The 20,752-nt window shown below is 41.8% G+C and overlaps 1 protein-coding gene across 1 annotated transcript; it reads left to right on the top strand.

The window, feature by feature from the left end:
* Positions 1-238: 238 nt before the first annotated feature.
* Positions 239-19,250, top strand: LOC146663392 (uncharacterized). Its single transcript, XM_085416140.1, has 12 exons — positions 239-689; positions 1,382-2,238; positions 2,374-2,554; positions 3,184-3,323; positions 10,505-11,070; positions 11,195-11,468; positions 11,580-11,775; positions 12,998-13,182; positions 13,581-13,676; positions 14,005-14,169; positions 16,206-16,299; positions 17,955-19,250. Exons 2-12 carry the CDS (start codon positions 1,416-1,418, stop codon positions 18,016-18,018), a joined length of 2,784 nt encoding a protein of 927 aa, XP_085272266.1. The 5' UTR covers positions 239-689; positions 1,382-1,415; the 3' UTR covers positions 18,019-19,250.
* Positions 19,251-20,752: the final 1,502 nt, after the last annotated feature.

The following is a 20,752-nucleotide window of genomic DNA, read 5'->3' as shown; positions in this document are numbered from 1 at the left end:
CTCCCCGTGAGTTTTTGTTATGCCTATGCCCAAAAACAAATAGGAGCTTTATTGTTGTGCATGAGGCGTATATAACTAGATATACCTGCTCGGCTTTCTAGTCCACAGAAATGCTTGTGAAGTTGTGCTTTTTAATGAACTTCTCTTTAAAAGACAAACCAGCAGTAAACAGTAAACCTGGCGCTGGGAGGGACTTGTGCTTTCATTGAAGTGTTACTGAAGCCACTCTCCCCTAGTTCACAGAGCGGGGTCAGGGGCCCCCTTCAGGTCTTTGAAGGCGTCTTTCGCGGAAGATTATTAGGCTGCAGACAGTCAGTCAGACAGACATATTTACAGCATTCACACACAGCTGCGGACTAATTTTGTTTCTTGTTTTTTCCTTCCTGCTAGCACTGCGTCTCTCTGTTTCTTTCTTTATTTCTGTTTTTTTACTGGCGTTTTGTCCTCAGCTGCGACTGGCCTGAGCCTCCCTGGCAGGCATCATCCCCCTCAGTCAGTCTGACCGCCCACAGCACGGTGGTGTCGGAGGTGGGGGGAGAAAGTGCTGCTTTGTGAATGACGGGAGCGGCAGAGCACAGAAAACAAACTTTAGCAATAATATTTCCGACGGGGAGGTGATTTTACATCCACTCGAGAAGTTTGAGCTGCCGAACCAACGACACCTGGACGAAGAGGACCGAGAAAAATCTGTAAGTCGCGACGCTTTTTAGGACCTTGTGTGGCAATGATAGAAATCAGATTGACAGCCTTTTTTTTCTTCTTCTTCTTTTCGACGGAAAGATGCATGCATAGCAGCCTAACCGTGACCGGAATAACTGCAGTGAGATGCGAGATAATTTGGTGAAAGAATTTAACTCCACAGGCGTTTTTCCCCTCCTCTCTCCAACCAAGAAGAGTGACTGCCGTGCAATCTAATGTAGTCTCCCTAACACACATTTAAAAAAAAATAACTAAAAGCTAATGTTAAATACTGTGAAGATTAAGCTTTAGATTGACTCAGAAATGGGATAAGTAAATAAGAAAGGCTGGGAAGGCTGATGCCTCTCTCGTATAGTTCAAAGTATATGTGGCTGTTTAGTTTCTTAATCCCATTTATTCACTTGTGTGGCATTTCATCGTTTCACGCAAAGTTTCCCTCTGCTTGCCTCTGCGTTTCGCAACAATTCATGACTCATTCAGAAGACGTGCATTCCCACTGTCACCATGAACGAAAAAAAAAAAATACACTCATAGAGGACTCATTCATGATGTTATGAGGCTTCTCCTCAAGTGGTGAACAACTGTGAAATGTCACTCAGGCTTATTAATACTCCTTAACTAAGTTTATTTCACTGAGGAATGCAACTGGTGGTCTCCCCCCCTCTTTTTTTTGTCTTTGCAGAAGCTTCCGAGCTGCTTCAGTGAAGCTGTGAACCATGGCGGTCGGTCTAGCCTGCGTTGCCTGTCTCTGCCTGGTGGTGATGGTTGGAGGTGACCCCTGCCTCATCATCAGCGAGATCAATGCTGACAACCCAAGACTGGACACCACTGAGTTCGTGGAGTTGTATCACACCAGCGGACAGCGGGCCCCGCTGGATGGGTACACCCTCGTGTTCTATAATGGAAACGGAAATATAGCCTACAAGGTGCTGGACCTCAAGGGCCACAGCACGGATGACAGAGGTTTCTTCTTGGTGGGCTCGGTGGACATGCTCCCCAAACCGGCCATCCTCCTGCCGCCAAACACAGTCCAGAACGGCCCGGACGCCATTGTCCTCTACCGCACACCTGCCGCTCGCTATAATGAGAAGATGAACGTCACGGCTGTTGGGTTAGTGGATGCCGTCGTCTACATGACCCGCCGTACTGGAGGTGCAGAGTTCCTCGCGGAGATGCTCACGCCCGGGGAGCCGGCTTTCGTCGAGGATGAAATGGCGCTCGAGGGGGACGAATCAATCGAAAGGTGCCTGCTGTCTGAAGATCGGTGGGGCTTTCAGGTGTCCTCACCCTCCCCTGGTCAGCGAAACAACTGCACCCCTCCTACTGCTCCGTTGACCATCCCTTTAATTACTGAGCTGAAGCTAGGCGGAGGGCAGGTGGAAGGGCTGGTGGAGCTGACGGAGGCTCCGTCTGCAGGTTCTCTGGTACTGGTAGTGTGGGATGGGAAAACAGACCGGGTCAGTGTCAGCGTGGACGTGGATGTGGACACCTCCAGGAACGGGTTGATCTCTGTAACCATAGAGAAGAGCTACATGAAAGGTCAGTGTGTACTGATCCAGTGGCTTTTTTATTGTAGTTTAAGCTTATTGTTTGTGGGTCTAGGTTTCTTCTGCTTTTGTAGGTTTGTCATGTGCGTTGGTCATTTTTCATTCGTCTTTTCTTATGGCTTCTCAGGAGATGAGTCTGGGGCAGTGGCCATTTACAATGGAAAAGCTACAGACTTTCCTGTAGGCAGTCCACTGAGCCAGATACAGCCTCTAGATGCATTTGTGTATGCCGGACCCGGAAACAAGCCTAGTGCCAACCTCACAGAGACTCTCATACCGGGCAGGCAGCCGTACCAGCTCAGCAACAGGCAAGACTTGTTGACAGTTTAGTGTTTTTTCTCGATTTTAAGCTCAAAAGTAAAACTCTTAAAAAAAGAAAAAATATAAATATATTTGCGTGTGTGTGTGTGTGGATATTTTGACTGTCAGCAATATTCTGTGGTTATTTTTGAGCCAGTAGTTTTGTTGTGCAACATGAGGCTGAGTCACTCAATGGAGGGAAGAGGGTCAGCTTGTGACCAGTGTTCCTCTTTTCTCCACTGTGTGGTCACAGCAGAGCTGTAGTGAAAAGTAGCCTTTGACTTGTGCTGATATTTGCACTTGAATTTGAACACTGCATTTCATTAACACGTCCCTGATAAAAATATGACCGTGTTTTAGAGCTGTTTTAGCTCTGTGTGGATGTACTTAAGTGCTCTGAGCGGATGAATGTATGGTTTACGTGGGAATTCTGACCTACAATCACAGTTATCAAACTTTATGGGATTAATTAGTTCCAAATTCCAAATGACATTTTTCTAAAGCCAAAAATGTCTTAGCCTGATGGAAAAAGTGCATTTAAAATTTAAGGTTTTATTATTGGGTAGCATCAAGAGTTAAATGTGTTTGCCCATAGTTAACTATGATTGCTCTTCATATGATTTCTTTATTTTGTCAGTTTGAGGGAGGGCGGCTTCTATCTCAGTCGCTGTGGTGTGGCTACCTGGGCCAGAGACCCTGGCATCTTCTGGGAGGCTCCACAAACTCCTGGGCTGCCCAACCAGTGCCCCTGGCCAAAAATCTGCCCTCACAGCAATGGTAAGTGTTTTGAATGCTTTCCAGGCATGCATGCATGTTTTTGGATTATTCTAATGGAAAATCTTAAGTGTCGATTATACTCCATTGCAGACACACATAGCTGGAGTCCCGATGGCGATGTAGCAGTTCCTGTTATACTTCTTCAAAGTCCACTTTAGGTCTGCCACCTGTGGCGTGTGCATATTTGGTGTATTGTTGCTGGGTCTACTAATTCAAAATAAAACTATGTAAAAGAAGGTGAACAAAATCTAGAAAACACAGCTCCCATTTAAGCTGGACTAAGGAAAAATTGAAAACTGTCCTGAGACTGGTTTTGGAAATCACACATACCGCATCCTCTTAGTTAAAGAAAAGGAAGAGGAGTATCCTGGTTGTTGTCAGTACACAGTTCAAAGGCCAGCCTGTGTGATGGTATCTGGGTGCATCAGAGCACATGGCACCATTAATGCTGAGTGATACAATAGGGTAAATAAGCATTTGATCCCCTGCTGAATTTGCAAGTTTCCTCGCTTTCCAAGAAATGACCAGTTTCATTTTTTATGGTTGTTTCATTTTAATGGAGAGAAACAGAATATCAACCAAAAATCCAGAAAAAACACATTAGATAAAACTTATAAATAGATTTGCATGTTGTTGAGTGACATAAGTATTTAATCCCCTAAAACCCAGCCAGAATTCTGGCTCGTACAGATTTATTACAATCAGTCAATCAATTACAGATACTCCCGATCTAAGCTCCTTATGTGTATAAAGGACACCTGTCCACAGAATCAATTTCTTCCACCGTGGGTAAGAACCAAAGGATGTCAGGGACAATACTGTCAACTTGCACAAGGCTGGAATGAGCTACAAGACCATCAGGAAGAAGCTTTGTAAGAAGAACTGTTGGTGCGATTATTCAGAAATGGATGAAATGTCCATCAGTCGCCCTCAGTCTGGAGCTCAATGCAAGATTTTGCCTCATTGGGTGATGATGACTGTTAGAAAGTTGGTGGATCATCCTAAAACAACAAGGGAGGAGCTTAGTTAGAGATCTTGAAGGCAGCTGGGACCACAGCCACCAAGAACACAAATGCAATCCATTACGCTGAAATGAATTGAAATCTTTCAGCACCTGCGAGGTTCCCCTGCTCAAGTAGGCAGATGTACAGGCCCGTGTTAAGTTTACCAGTTAACATCTATATGGTTCACTGAAGTCTTGGCAGAAAGTGCTGTGGTCAGATGAAGCCAAAATCAAGCATCAACTCCATCCGCCGTGATTGGAGGAAGATAAATGCTAAATATGACCCAAAGAGCACCACAGTCAACGCCCCACAGTTATGGTTGGGGCTGTTTTTCACAATGGACCATGTGCAATAAAATCTTAGACAATAAGCTCCTTCCCTCAATCAGAACGTGGAAGATGGGTCATGGATGGGCCTTCCAGACCCAAAATATACCACTGCAGCACCAAAGGATTGGCTAAAGAAGAAGCACATTAAGGTTATTGACTTGGCCAGTCTTCAAGCCTCAGTCCTTTAGAAAATCTGTGGAGGGAGCTGAAACTTTGAGTTTCCGAGTGGCAACCAAAAAAACCTAAAGGATTTAGAGTTTCTCTGAAGAGGAGTGACGAACTACAGGAAATGTCTTAGCGCTGTGCTGCCAACAAGGATTTCTCCACCAAGTACTTAGTCATGCTTTGCTTGTGGATCAAGTATTTATTTCACTCAGTGACATGGAAATCAAATTTTTTTCTTTATATTTGGTTGATATTCTCTTTCTGTCCATTATGATTAAACAGGCCATAAAAATTTTAGTTCATTTCTTTGAATGAGCAAACTTACAAATTCATCATAACATGGAATAATTATTTTCCCCATCGTTTATAGCCTGCAGGTTTTAAACTGCCAAACTAAAAAGACTTATTTTCAGGTAAAGGCCTGATGCCACCAAACCACATTTTGCACATATTCCAACAACATGACTCCAGTTGCTAAACTGCGCTGGTTGGAGTCCAGACCTTAGTGCGTCGTGAAACTATAACATGACAAAAGAAACAAGGTTGGATTCATGGTGTATGAAAATCCACGAGTCATAAATAGTAGAACAGACATGTGAATGTATTTATGAGAGAAGACTTTTCTGTGTAGTAAATAATGCAGCTGGCTAAAAATGCTTCATCCTGCTGCTCACCCACCAAGTTTTTGTGGTGCCTTGGTGTGTGGTATCGTGAGGATTTGCCAGTCTCTTCACGCGACGAGTCGTCACATGCACCATCCCAACACAACTGGCAGGAAGGATATCGGTTAGCAGCTTTGACTCCAACAGATGGGAGTGCAGCAAGAAGACGTATTGCCATAATAAAAAAACATCCAATGAGTGTCCGTGGGAAAATCTGTGTGAGCTGTTTGCAGGGAAAGACAGTTTTTGATTGTTGAATTCTTTGGCACGTGTAACATAAGGCACTACATGCATAGGCATGCAATCAGGGATGCTTTCAAATTGATTATTTTTTTCTTTTTCATCTCGTCGCAGGAATTTTCCCAAGGAGACGATGAATTTGGTTATTCAGAATTTGCGTGCCGTTAGAGTTGTGACCAGACGTTGATGCAAACGTTGAAATATTATGTTGTTTAGATAAAACTGGAAATGAAAGATTTTATGTAGATGTGATTAGAGGGAAAGCTCAGGAGAAGCTGGAGGTTTATTATCTTGTCTTATGTCCCAAGACAATAACCTAAAGCTCGAAGTGGGATTGTTGAGCATATGTGGCTCAATCATTTCTGATTCTCATGTTTTGTCATGCCAACATGTGCCTTTGATTAGCCGTTATGCATGTTTTTGCAGCAGGGTTGATTTAAAAAAAAAAAAAAAAAAAAAATCTATCGGTCTGTCTGTCATTTATTTAAATGTTTTAATTATTTTTTAATTATTATTTTGTTTTATTTTAATATTTTATTGTTATTTTAGTTTAGCTTTATTTGTATTTTCAGTTATTTTTTATTATTAAATATTTTTGTTAAATAAAGGTTATAAGAAAATGGAAAATTGAATGTCTGCTTCACAGGTTATACATAAAACCAAAAAAACTAAATGTCCCACTATTTATAGGAGAGAATCCTTTAATAAAAAAAGGTTACTGCTCACAAAGAAAACAATGCAAGAGTTTTGTCTGTGCAGCTGTTATGTATTTACTTAATTATGACCATGGTGATTCTTCCTCAGGCAGAGATTTGGGTTGTTTATCCTCTGTGACAGTGTGTGGGAACCGTACAACGCCCGCCACTTTGCACATGCTCTGTGTGGTGGTGGCTGCCTAACAAATGCATTGTCTAGGCATGCCTTCACAACCGTTAGGATCAGACAAATAAGAAAGAGCTTTCAAGGAGTTTGTAATTAGTGAGGTCGCAATAATGATAAAAAATCAAATCCATTTCTTTAAGGCCCCAAAATAATTTCAGTTAATCGCTGCTAAAAAAAAAGACAGAAAAGTTGCTGAAGTACTCAAATTACCAAGTGAATATGAAAGCAGTCACACTATGTATGGTGGATGATTTTTTTTTTCTTTTTTTTGGGGGGGGGGGGGGGGGATAAGTGGTCAATTTGTTTCCTGTTAAGAGTTAAAGTTAGAACTGTAGCCAGTTTGATTGACAGGCATGCAATCATGGCCATGTGGCCATGTGACCTCACCTCATGAGTCACTGAACTGATCATCTCTATTGTGCTGTTGCTGCCTTTTATAGCGTTTTTATGTACTTGCCTGTCAAATATTATGGCTCGCTGTGCGGTACATCCACATGGAACGTGCTAGCATTAGCTAATAACTTAGCAGTGCGTGTCCTCATCCAAATATGGTCAATTCTGGCTTAAAAACAAACAACAAAAAGCCCTGTCATTGTGGCAACAAAACATTGAGGCTTAAAAATCCAAATTTCAGAAACTAGTAGGTAATGTCATGAAGACTGGGTCCATGAGCTGTAAATGTAGTGCATGAATATTTTTCCACAATAACATATCACTAAACTGTAAACCACAACAAATCAGAAAGTGACACATCCAAGAAGTTTAATTAGATGTACACACGTAATCAGACTTTGCAGGAAAGTCATGACGGTTATAATGATCAGCAACCTTGTGCTTTTTCCATTGTTGGCTGTCATTGGTCAGAGTTCAGTGTGGTGTTTGTATTTCTGCATTGTGAACTTCCAACCTTCTCAGTGAATGTCTTTAAGTTGGTTTTAGGGTAAATTAGGTGTTTACATATCATGATTAATAAGGCAATGAAGATATGAGTTGGTTTTATGGGATATGGCTGTTTATTCTATAGTGGTGGAGCTGATGGATGGAGGGTTTTGTAGCCCCGAGCAGTGTTCTCATTGAGCACCCAGATGGCCATTGGGAAGAAGCTTCTCTTGAGCCTATCCATGTGCATCTCCGGGCTAAAGTAGAGCTTTCCTAAAACAGGCAGCTATCCCGGTGTTTGGGGAAATATGGTCCTCATTAATAAATGATACTCTGTCAGTCTTATTAAGCATGTAGTGCTACAAAAATTCATGTTTTGGTACTTCATTGCAGAAGTCACAGTTTGGGACAAATGCAGATATTTTCACTTTCAGTGTTCTGCTGCGTCCCTAAATGATAACCCACTGCATAAATATTGCATGCGACACACAAACACACACACACACACGATCAGCTAATATACTTGTTTTTAAGTTTACATACAAACGTGTTAAACCCAAAGCTTGTCTCTCCTCTACATCACATCAGAATCATCTTTCGCTGCTCATGTAAAAAATATCAATAGAATCTCTCATCTCAAAACAATCAAATATTTTCAGACTGCACAACCTATTTTATCATGTTGGAAACCATTTGTGTGTATTATGTAACACTGGCTGTCATTTAGGTATTAATAGATTGTAGGTGTAGAAAATAGTGACTATGAATCTTGCGACTGATATATAATAGTCATTAAAAAAGAAATGTTTGTGTTTTGAATAGAATTTTTATAATTCAGTATCCTAATACAGTGGGGCAAAAAAGTATTTAGTCAGCCACCGATTGTGCAAGTTCCCCCACTTAAAATGATGACAGAGGTCAGTAATTTGCACCAGAGGTACACTTCAACTGTGAGAGACAGAATGTGAAAAAAAATCCATGAATTCACATGGTAGGATTTGTAAAGAATTTATTCGTAAATTAGGGTGGAAAATAAGTATTTGGTCACCTCAAACAAGGAAAATCTCTGGCTCTCACAGACCTGTAACGTCTTCTGTAAGAAGCTTTTCTGTCCCCCACTCGTTACCTGTATGAATGGCACCTGTTTGAACTCATCATCTGTATAAAAGACACCTGTCCACAGCCTCAAACAGTCAGACTCCAAACTCCGCCATGGCCAAGACCAAAGAGCTTTCGAAGGACACCAGGAAAAGTATTGTAGACCTGCACCAGACTGGGAAGAGTGAATCTACAATAGGCAAGCAGCTTGGTGTGAAAAAATCAACTGTGGGAGCAATCATCAGAAAATGGAAGACATACAAGACCACTGATAATCTCCCTCGATCTGGGGCTCCACGCAAGATCTCATCCCGTGGGGTCAAAATGATCATGAGAACGGTGAGCACAGATCCCAGAACCACACGGGGGGACCTGGTGAATGACCTGCAGAGAGCTGGGACCAAAGTAACAAAGGTCACCATCAGTAACACACTACAACGGCAGGGAATCAAATCCCGCAGTGCCAGACGTGTTCCGCTGCTGAAGCCAGTGCATGTCCAGGCCCGTCTGAAGTTTGCCAGAGAGCACATGGATGATACAGCAGAGGATTGGGAGAATGTCATGTGGTCAGATGAAACCAAAGTAGAACTTTTTGGTATAAACTCAACTCGTCGTGTTTGGAGGAAGAAGAATACTGAGTTGCATCCCAAGAACACCATACCTACTGTGAAGCATGGGGGTGGAAACATCATGCTATGGGGCTGTTTTTCTGCCAAGGGGACAGGACGACTGATCCGTGTTAAGGACAGAATGAATGGGGCCATGTATCGTGAGATTTTGAGCCAAAACCTCCTTCCATCAGTGAGAACTTTGAAGATGAAACGAGGCTGGGTCTTCCAACATGACAATGATCCAAAACACACCGCCCGGGCAACAAAGGAGTGGCTCCGTAAGAAGCATTTGAAAGTCCTGGAGTGGCCTAGCCAGTCTCCAGACCTCAACCCCATAGAAAATCTGTGGCGGGAGTTGAAAGTCCGTGTTGCTCGGCGACAGCCCCAAAACATCACTGCTCTCGAGAAGATCTGCATGGAGGAATGGGCCAAAATACCAGCTACTGTGTGTGCAAACCTGGTAAAGACCTATAGTAAACGTTTGACCTCTGTTATTGCCAACAAAGGTTATGTTACAAAGTATTGAGTTGTATTTTTGTTATTGACCAAATACTTATTTTCCACCCTGATTTACGAATAAATTCTTTACAAATCCTACCATGTGGATTCATGGATTTTTTTTTTTTCCACATTCTGTCTCTCACAGTTGAAGTGTACCTCTGGTGCAAATTACTGACCTCTGTCATCATTTTAGGTGGGGGAACTTGCATGATCGGTGGCTGACTAAATACTTTTTTGCCCCACTGTATAAGCATGTACAAGATTTTGAAGACTTTGTGAGATATGCTCTGAATGTGATGCCAACAGTTACCTGTCCAGGTCTGCTGTTGAGGGAATTCCTCTTCATTTGTGGATGAGTGAACTATGAAGCTGTGCAGTGTGTCTGAAGCTGATGAACACATCAATTATTAAATGCATAATAAATATGTTAAGGACGTCCTTACATGTGTTTCCATTGTGCTCTGATGTGCAATCATCTATTTAAGAAGTTTCATATGTTTTATCTGGAATATTTTTAACATTGCTCCATAGTATTTTCCTTCTGAAGCAGCTATGTGATCAGTTTATGTTTCCATTAAGGTTGTTCAGCCCTATGACAAATCAAACCATCTTGAATATGATGACAAACGTGATCATGAGATCACTAGTAGTAGAGGTGACATCATACTTTTATCACGGTGTTATGTTTCATGATTGCGCTGTATGTGGGAGTTTAAGAGGGGACGTCGTCAGCTGTAGGAAAACATCACCTTGTTGCTGAGCTGCAGTGGCCTAATAAATCCCTAATAAATTCCTCCTTTTATGCTCCAGTGGTTCCAGGAGGCACAGACTCGCCGCCTCACCTCCCACCCTGGGGCAACACTGACTTCCTGATCAACGAGCTGAACACTGATACACCCGGCGCAGCTGAGGACGGGGAGTACATCGAGCTGTGGCACCCATCAGGCCGCCGAGTCTCCTTGCAGGACATCTGGATACTGCTCTTCAGTGCGCACAATAACAAACCGTACAGGGAGATCAGCCTGAGCGGACACTTCACCACCTCCAAAGGGTATTTTCTGCTGGGCAGCGACAGGTTGGTGCCAGCCCCATCGCTGCGCCTGCCTCCCAACACCATCCAGAACGGACCAGATGCTGTGGCGCTCTATCGCAGCCCCTTCGGCCCACCGTCGGCCGCGCAGAGGGGAATTCCTACTAAAGGCCTGCTGGATGCTGTGGTTTATCGACAGAGAGGGTCAGACAGGGAGGCACAGGAGCTGAGTAAAGCTCTGACTCCAGGACAGCTGCCACTGCTGGAGGACCCGGAGGTTCTGCCTGGTGATGAGGCCCTTAGCCGTTGTAGAGGCCTTTACCCCTATGACCTGTCTGCTTTTTCAGTGAGTATTAACATTTCAGACAATAAAGCACTAAGTCAGGATTGGGTGGTTTATTATCTTTTCTGTTTTGTCACAGACATTTTTGAAGTTAATATAGGTCTGCGTCTTGTGTCATCCCGTGTAGGTGGCTCCACCAACCCCTCTGAGGGAAAACAGCTGCCCTCGCCCTCCTCCTGCCCCTGACGGTGTGGTTATCAGTGAGGTGGCTAGCAACCACTGGACCAATCACAGCCAGCAGCGGGCCTTTGTGGAGCTTCACGGGCCACCTATGACAGACCTGCAGGGCCTGGTGCTCTCTGTGTTTGACCAGGAGCGTAGTGGGACCGTCATTGCCCTTCCCTTGACCAGATCTATTAACCGGGACGGATTTTACATCATTGGAAATGTCACCGGTGCAGGTGAGAGCAATTGAAGATTTTCTTTCTTAAAACCAACCAAATCTATTTGCCTCTTTGACTCGCCTCACTTTTTTTTTGTCTGTAACCGGTTCACCTTCTCTCTCTGCATAGATCAGACCTTCCCAGAGGGCTCCACGATTCCCGGGCGAGGAGCTGTAGTCCTGTGCTACGACCTATTCAGCATCTGCAGAGCTGGAACTGCTCTGACCAACTCCAGCCTCAGAGATGTGCTTGTGTTCAGTGAGAACCGGCAACTGCTGTCCTCTCTGTCCACCACCAGGGGGAGACAAGTAATCCCAGCTCTCAGGTACACACATGACTCAACACATGAATCACACACTTTATAATTAATGATGGCGCTCAAAACCACAGCTTTGTAGAGATATTTCAAGACTTTGTCATTAAGACAAAAGATGTCCTTATTCACAGGAAAAAAAGATCCAAAGAACATAAAACAACACATTTAAACACAGAAAGTAACCATTTATTTAGCCTTTTCATACGTTTTAAGTAGGCATAGCTGCCTCCATTACTTACTATACAAATATAACTCAGTGAAATATAACCATAGAAACCTGTAGCAAAAATGTTTCCTAATCACAGCAAATGCCATATTTGATTAATCAAAGTCTGTCAGACTTGTCTATGATTTGATCAGAAAAACACATTTCAAACATGCGTCACTTCAGGTAATTGGAGCTGTGAAAATAGAAAGTGAAAGTAGAAACCCAATTTTCTCCAGGTGGTGGTAAAAGGTTCAATCAGGAACAAACAGCTGGAGGCGTGCGTGTGTGTGTGTGTGTGTGTGTGTGTGTGTGTGTGTGTGTGTGTGTGTGTGTGTGTGTGTGTGTGTGTGTGTGTGTGTGTGTGTGTGCGTGCGTGCGTGTGTGTGTGTGTTTGTGCTGAACTGTGAAGTTCGGCTCATATTCTATCAGCACAAATTTGGAGAACAAGAGGAATGACTGCCAAATGCAATCAGACATTTGAGACTATACTGTCTGTGTTTAAAGGCTACACCATTCGACCATACAGCAAAGTAATAGTTGTTTTTATTAAGATTTTTTTTTTTTACACTTTCTGGAAAAGATTGGCCTGATGGACAAGTGCAGAGATCAACAGAGGTCAGGGTCCAAGAGGCCTAGCAGAGTGTCTCTGAGACAAGAAGATTGATGAAAAGATTGATAAGCGTCTGAAGTAATGCACACAGTGCAAGTCTTGAGCCACCCCACATATCTAAATATAATTTTTTTCCAAGTGCACTTGAGCAGTGGCTCTCCAGGCTTTCCGAATGTTTTCCAAAGTTTTTCTTTGCTTGGCTGCTTTTTCACTCACTTTCAGCCAAGTCAATAAAACTGACTATTTTCTAAGAAACTGTTTTTTGTTTAGCTGTTTAACACTGACTGAGTCAGACAAGCATTTAAAAATGTACCTAATTGCACCTTTGGCATTTTGAGGAATGTTTGTTCAAATTACTGTCAGTATGTGTACCATTCAAAATGACTGTACTCAAACATGCGCTGTACGTGCAGGTCAGTGGAAGATGGTCCCGTCACACTTAGCCGGTGTTCATGCTGTGAGGTGAGGAGCCCCTCATCCTGGACCACCTCGTCTGCCACACCTCACAGCACCAACCTCTGTCCTAGCTCCACCTTCTCAAGTCAGATTGATCTTTGCCTCGGACCGCTGTCCACTGACTGGCAAGAGCAGGTGGGAGGTAAGGCATCTTAAAATGAACGTTTATAAAAGTAAAAAAAAAAAAATGTTACGGGATATGGAAGCTTACATGAAGTGCCTTATACCTGCATTCTTTCTGACTGCCAGCAGAAGGCAACTCCTGTGTTTGCAAAAAGAAGTCAAAATTTATGAAGAAATGGAAAAACAGTCTGATTTCTCATTTTTGACATAATCAGACATTATTTTCGTAGTAAATTTTATGTTAGTTTGTGCTCATTTTTAGCTTCATTGAACACAATTTAATGCCCATTTTATTTTGTTTGTCAGATTCATCCCTTGCTCGTGGCGTCCGGCTTAAAAATAAATAAATAAATTAATAAAATCAAGATGGTCTCATTATAACGCAGTAACTAAGAGCTCACACTCTGTTTTTCACAGACTGCAGTGGTCTTATCCAGGGGAAGGGGGTCTCTGAGGTGGCAGACTACTTAGAGCAGCGATGTCATTGTGGCATTTCTGCTCTGTATCTCCAAGGTGAGCCACTTTTCCACAAAACCAACCACATTAGGCTCATATTCAATGAAAGACTACAGTAGCTCATCCCTGGTCTTTGAAACAGCTCTAGAAACTTATAGTTGGAGAATGAAATCATTAGGAGATAGGCGGGCTCAGGTGTGGCTTGTTTCCTTTCATCATCATGCCCTATGTCCCTCATAAACACTGAAAAACTGCCACAAATGCTGCTGTTCAATATAAGCTCCAACCTCCCAGGTTTACAGAGTCTATATGTATACAAAAAAATGCACAACCTGAGCAATTTTTTGTAGAAGGTGAAAAATTTGTCTGTCTGTTCTTGTTTAAGGGGCAAACTTTTCTTGTGTGTCTGGCTGGCTGCGAGTTTGGGGGAGCATTCAGGCTCTGTCGGCCCATCAGAGGGCCCTGATCATCCAGACATCGCATATGAACCTGTCGTCCACCCAGGGAGATGTCTGCTCCTCCCCCACTACCGGTCGTTACACAAGCACATGTAAGAATGACCTTGTAGCAGTTCAGCATCATTGTTTCAAAAAGATTAGCTACAGCAATCAGTCAGGACCCTGTAGTCTGCAGTGAAGTGCCCAATTTAGCAGGAAATCAGCAGGAAATCTGCATCATAACCCACCTAGTTGCCTGACGTCCGCCTCCCGAGAAATGGAACTGGCTGGCTGGCACATACCACATGGTAATTAGCATGTAATGCAGCACACATAAGCATAAACGTCATTGACTACTCTAGTAGGCTATGTAAGAAATACGAAGCCTTAATCAGGCATAAGTCTAAACTTCTAAATTTGGTTCTTTGGATCCCAAATTTCACTGCATGAAATCAAAGAAATTTCTTGTGTCTCCACTTGTTTTAAAAGGTAATCGTGGCCTGTCTGATTTTGGCACACAGGAATTTGTTGTAGCCTTTTGACCTCTGGTTCAAAAGGCTCATGTAAGACAGAATTTGCCTCTTTGAAAACAAAAATAAAGCAAGTGTAAATCTGTCAAATGTAAAATAGTGGAAAATGTAAAATCTGGAGAGCAACCAGCCTGCCACGAAGTCTGAAAGTACTTGAAGTAATCATTATGATCCTAAGTGTTAACTGCCATCATGATACTATGTTTAATTACATACAGTTCATTTTTAAAGTACTGTGCTGCCACACTTTACATCCTGGCTTTTATTGTGAACCAGTCGCAGGAAATGTGACAGCTGGTGATTGCTCATCAGAAAGTTATCTAAAAAAAAGTGGAAATGGTCATTTTTAGATTAGAAATGCTGCAGCAGGCTGATTACCTTTATCTTTACTATGTCTTGCTCTCTGCGGGAAATTATTAGATCATATAATTAGATCATTGTGTTTCATGCATGATTTATAAAGGTGAAAGGTGAAGGACCTCCCTAATTAGAATGAAATCTGACCTGCTCTTACCCTTAGTAACATAAAGGAAACGAGAAAGTAACTTCTTATTATGTTATGTTTATATTAATAATAAGTTCTTCTGTTAGTTTAAATGTTGGAACATTATGCATATTTTTTTTATAGTAGGTGCACACTTTACAGTGGTTTAAACAAGAGTATTTTAAAAAGTTCAACATAAGAAGTGAAAGACCCTGGTTTAGATTCAACACAGCAACATTTAAGCCCAAAAATGTAATTATCAATCAAGTAAAGGGTCTTGTGCCTGTGAATTTTGGCAGGGTAAGGAACGATTTATAAAGAACTGATCCCACATACAAATACAAATACATGACTAATAGTACAAAGTGAAAATAGACTGAGGAGAAAATAATTTGCTGTTAATTAAAAACTCTCCACAAGAGACAGTTGGAGTTTCTGTTTCGCTGCCGTATGAAGTATTTCTCGGCTCAGTGTTGCTTGGACTCCTTCTGCTTTGTATTGTGTTCTGTGACCCAGAAAGCTGTGTTTTGCAAAAAGAGATGAGGTTTCTATGCATCAAAATATCTAAATAAAACAAATTCTGTTGCACTTTTAAATTTCCTTCCTAATGTTTAAATTGCTGTTATTCTTCGCTTACGTTTTCAGAAATTGTATGTTATAGCCTTTTAGGTCTGGCCGAAACACAGCAGGACCATAACATCCACCTTCCCAAGGTTCCAAACAGCCACAGAAACAACTTGTTAGAAATGTTCAAATATTTTGTTTGCTTTAGAGATTTATAGAAGTGTAGGAGTTGGAATGAGAATCGGGGCTAGCAGTGGGCAAAACAAATGAATCTGTAAAGTATTATCAGCTAACCAAAGAGCACCAAACAAATCGAACAAATTGCCTCCTTATCTAACATAAGCATGAGAAAACCTTGTCATAGCAAATAGCAGCTCACCCCCTCAAACACCTTCAGACTGGCAAGAGCTGCAGGTGGACACAGGTGTGGCTGGTTGGAACGTGGGAAAGGCGAATGAACCACCTGTCCAGGGCGATGGCTGCGTTGGCTTTTTGCTGCGTGTAGGAGGTTGAATGTTACAACACCAATCACGTCCAGGACAGTGTAACTTACCTTTGCTCTTCTTTTTAGCATCTGCCCTGGGGTTACAGATAGGGCTGATAGTAGCTGTGATCCTGGTGCTGGGACTAGGAGCTGCTCTGGTCACGTATTTCTACAGGAGGAGGTAAGATCTCCTGCATCATCTCCCCCTTTCATACTACATATGAATGTAGACATTTTTAAATATCTTATCACAATATGGCAAAAGCCTTTTATGGATGTATTTGCTATATAAATCTTTTCAGAAATTTGTGTAATCGTTTGATTTGTAGTGATTCCTGTGATTTAAAATATGTGTGTCAGAGTTCACTACACCACAATGGGCACTGCTCATTTAGCCAAGACCACGTGTCCAAGTTATAATCCAGCCTTGAGCTCTGACTTTTGGGTGTACGCTTCCAGCTGTGAAAGATTGAGTAAATAACAGTTGTAGTCAGAAGTTTACATGTACTGACTGGTTTTGGAACAGATAAAGCAGGCTAACATTAAGCTGCTGGAACGGCCTTCCCAAAGTCCTGACCTCAAACCTGTTGAAAGTCTGTGGACTACTCTTACAAGCCGGGTCTGTGCCAGGAAACCAACCAACCAATTTAAATGAACTTTGACCACACTTCTTGGCAGAATTGGTAAATATCCAGCCAGAATTATAAGAGAGGCATCTGGCCGAAGTGCTAAGAGACATTTAACAAAATATTAGTTGGTGTCTGTGTTTATCTTTGAGCCTCTATGTATTAGAGGCGGATTAGAGAAAATCCAAAATAAATTCAAACTTGTGCTTCCACTTCTTGTTTATTAAAGTAATTAAACACAACCACTGCACCATGGAGAAAGAGCAATTTAAAGAAATCATTAAAGCCCCAAATTACCATGAAGTTCCTGCTCATCTGAGTGTCTGTAAACGTCTTCTGTAACTATTTATAAAAACTGACCTTCTTCCTGTCAGCACTACTTGTGAAGTTCCATGACTGCTGTAGGACTCCTACTGATTAGATTACATTGAACTCTTTTTAGCCACTTGCATGCATGTGTTTCAATTTAGTTGCAGACCTCAAACTTGCACAGAGTTTGCACAACGTTGCCTGATGAGCTGACCTGAGTTTCATTTTGAGGATTACAGTTCGTAACGAGAGCTACAAGTCAGACACCAGATAGCAGTGTCTAAGCCAGGAGCATGCTTTGTTTTTTGTTTTTTGGTGTGTGTGTGTGTGTGTCTCTGTAATAATATCGATCAGGATACAGTTCCTTTGAGTTATGGTACCTGACATATCCTCATCTTTTTTGTGAAACCTTCATTCAGTCACTTCCCACCCTGCTTACCAGAACTGGGTTCCCGCATGGAGGAAGATGAACTGATTATTCAGGATGAATAACTACCACAGGGAGGAAGTAAAACTCACAGGACTATATAAAGACCAGTGATTTAAAAAAAAAAAAATGTCAGGAAATGACTTCACAGAAATCCATTACTCTGCGACTTTCTCCTCTAAATGAAATTCACGAGCTAAGGGGTCACCGTTGGGACTAGCAGGAGTGCTGGAGTCCTAGAACTTTCTGATCACACATTTTTATGCATTATTAGAGGTATATTAAGTGTATCAAAGAGTGAAACAACACAAGAGCAGATTTAAGGTTCAAACATCCACATTTTCAGGTTTATGGATTGCAGAATTTAGGTGAAAACCCTTCAGTATGTCTCAGCTACATCTAAAAGACACTTTTTGTCAGCTGTTTAAAAAATAAAAGTTTTACATTTTGTAACGCTGCTGTGTGCTTTCCCAGGCGTCCTCTGGACTATTACACCATGGAGCTGAGTGAGCACGGGGAGGGACTGTCTGATCTATAATCCAGGCTTTGGGCCAGCGGCTTTTTGCATGTGGTAGTGGCCACGTGCAGGGGAGGACTTCAGCAGAGAGAGAGAGCTACTGTGGGTAATCAAAGGGTTAATTTGACCTGTGGGTAACTAAATGTGCGGCTGTTGTGAAACAAACGCCACAAAGTGTCCTTCTGTCAAAATGACTTGTAATTGTTAACTATGTGGTTGCATCCAGTGTGTGCATGACGTGACATTTTATAGCTTCAGTGACATGAAATTAGGCAACCAGTGTGCTGCGTTTTAAAAGTCATAACATTCTTCTTCTTCTTCTTTTTCCTAAGAATCGATGTGCAACCTTTGCCTGTGAACAGTGCTGGTTTCTACTTTTAAAAGAAAGGAAGATATAAGAAAGGGATTTATTTTTAAGTACTTGAGTCCTAAATTGTTTTTCTTTTGCTATGAATGAAGCTTTTAAATTAAGACATTTAAAACAACAATGCTTCTGATTTCTGCAGGAATGCCTGCTGGCACTAAAGTGTTTTTAACACCAGGCTGTGTAACAAGATTACATTCTGTTCATGTCTTATGTTTTTGACTTCCTGCCTTGTTTTTCTGCTCTATATTTTGATAGATGACTTTGAACTGTAGTCAAAGGGCCTGATTGCCCTTTAAATGTGAATGTCTCTAACCTGTAATGAGTGTCTGTAACCACTTTTGTACTCTTGGTCAAAGAAAACTGTTTACAGTGTCTCGTTTTTGAAAATTAGAAGAAGGGATTGTGCGAGACGTATGAAGTAATTCCTTAAATGGCGAGAATTTGTTTATAAGAGATGAAATATTGCTTATTCTGTGTTTCGCTTGTGTTCTTAGTGGCTCGGAAACCGCTCTTGTGCCTTTGCCCGGTGTTTCGTTTGATCAGTTGTTTCTCCACTTAATAGAGGGGACAGCACAAGTTAGAGATAAGTGTCAGTACTACAAATATGACGTTGATATTCTCAGGGGGGGAAGACATTCTTAGCAGTCTGAAATGATAAGTTATTGCAGGGATGCAGAGAGAATTTTATCAGTTGAGTTAGTTTGAGTTCACTTTTAATAGATTATAAATATCAGACCTAAAATAGTCAAAATTGCCAAGATAATGTGCCCTGAATGAGCATGTGTATGCTGTTTTTGATAGCGTTGAAGTGCTGTTTGCCTCTTTGTGTTGCTTTTCTCATCAATGAAATGACCCCACCCCCACCTCCCTGTACCTTTCTCGTCAACTCTAATCTCACAGTAACATTTCTTAATACAACCATGTAAAGCTACATCAGTCCTGTCAAATAGGATTTCAGTCAGGGCCACTATAGTTAAAAGAAAACCTTTTTTTTTTTTTTTTACGTAGCTCTAGATAAGCTTGTAAATAAGTGGAAAGCCAGAGCTGGGGAGAGCAGCAGCAAGATCTGCGTCAGAAACAGCATGAAGAAGGAGGAGCTGTGGGTGGAGGTTTGCACATGCAACGGCAAGTGTATGAAGGCTAAAGCAGCTTGAGTAGCGTGGCCTAAGTGAGGCTGGATGCACAGAACGGTATCAGCTGTGCCATCAGCTGATGTGACGTGGGCTCGCACTGAGATCAGATGTGAGGCCGAGCTAGACTTCGTGGGCTACTGTGCTTGATTTATTTTAGAGATGCGCTGCTGCTTTCGTGCAACTTCTTTTCTTTTACATCAATTTAGCCAAGTCAAGGCAATTTAAGGTTTTTTGTTTGTTTTTGTTTTTTTTAAGCGTTCGCAGTGATTTAGTGGTGTGGCTTTCCACCTTTTAATGCCCGTTAAATGTCTTTTCTGGTATATTTTAGGTTTTTGTGAAACGCAGTGCATGTTGATAGGTTAGAAAATGAAAAGACAGGATGAAGAAGCTGCTCTTCAAGATTACAGATTATACACGGACATGCAAATGAGCTCGCCGCCGAGTGCAACTTTGATGTCTCTAACCTAAAATAAACTATTGTGAGAAAATGGCTCATGCAACACTACTGCGTGTCGGCTTCTTGCTTTACAAATCTGAGCTGACTCATTCACAGAGTCGGGTTTTTGCAGTATTCAAAGTCTAACAAAACTAGGAGTGAAAACAGAAGCGTGCGAATGTGACTGAGCACTAAAACGGTGTGTACATGCAGCAAGTACTCTCAGAACTTTACACAACAAACAACATGTCACAAAAAAACACTGGAAAAGTTAAAAAAACAACTTTGTATCATCTGCATGCACAAGTCATGAATTACAATATGTTTCTCTTTTTTTTCCATTTTTTTTAATGGTTTATTTTTCATGTTTTTCCTCAAATGTTTTGCACATTTATTTGAAAAAAGAAGTCAATAAATTTGAAATATGTGCAGTTGTGTTTCGGCAGTCTTTTTTTAAGTACAATGTGACAGCCTGAAATAACATGAATTAATATAATCTTGATTGCAGATGTTCCTACACTTATGTATGAACACAGCAGGTGCTGTTAATTACTCATATTTACAGCATGTTTACTGTTTATCACCTTGCTCTATTACTGCCTGACATGTTAGCGACCTGAAGCTCTTTGTACTTCCTCCTATTGACCCTTGATATGTCGTGTCAGCCCTCTGCCTGTGGTTTGACAGCATCTGCACAGTCGATGAAGAGACGAGGCCTACAGTGCGGTTTTCAGGTTTTGGAGAGCGTGACTTCGTCTGCACACACAGGAAGCAGTTACTTTTTCTCTCTCTCTTATTGTCACTGTTCAACCTGCCAAC

Source organism: Rhamphochromis longiceps, linkage group LG8 (genome assembly GCF_057381845.1).
Source record: "Rhamphochromis longiceps isolate RC_006_pf linkage group LG8, R_longiceps_female_GT1.1, whole genome shotgun sequence".
Taxonomy (NCBI): Eukaryota; Metazoa; Chordata; class Actinopteri; order Cichliformes; family Cichlidae; genus Rhamphochromis; species Rhamphochromis longiceps.
The sequence above is the reverse complement of the archived record's forward strand: the minus strand, read 5'-3'. Positions and strand labels throughout refer to the sequence as shown.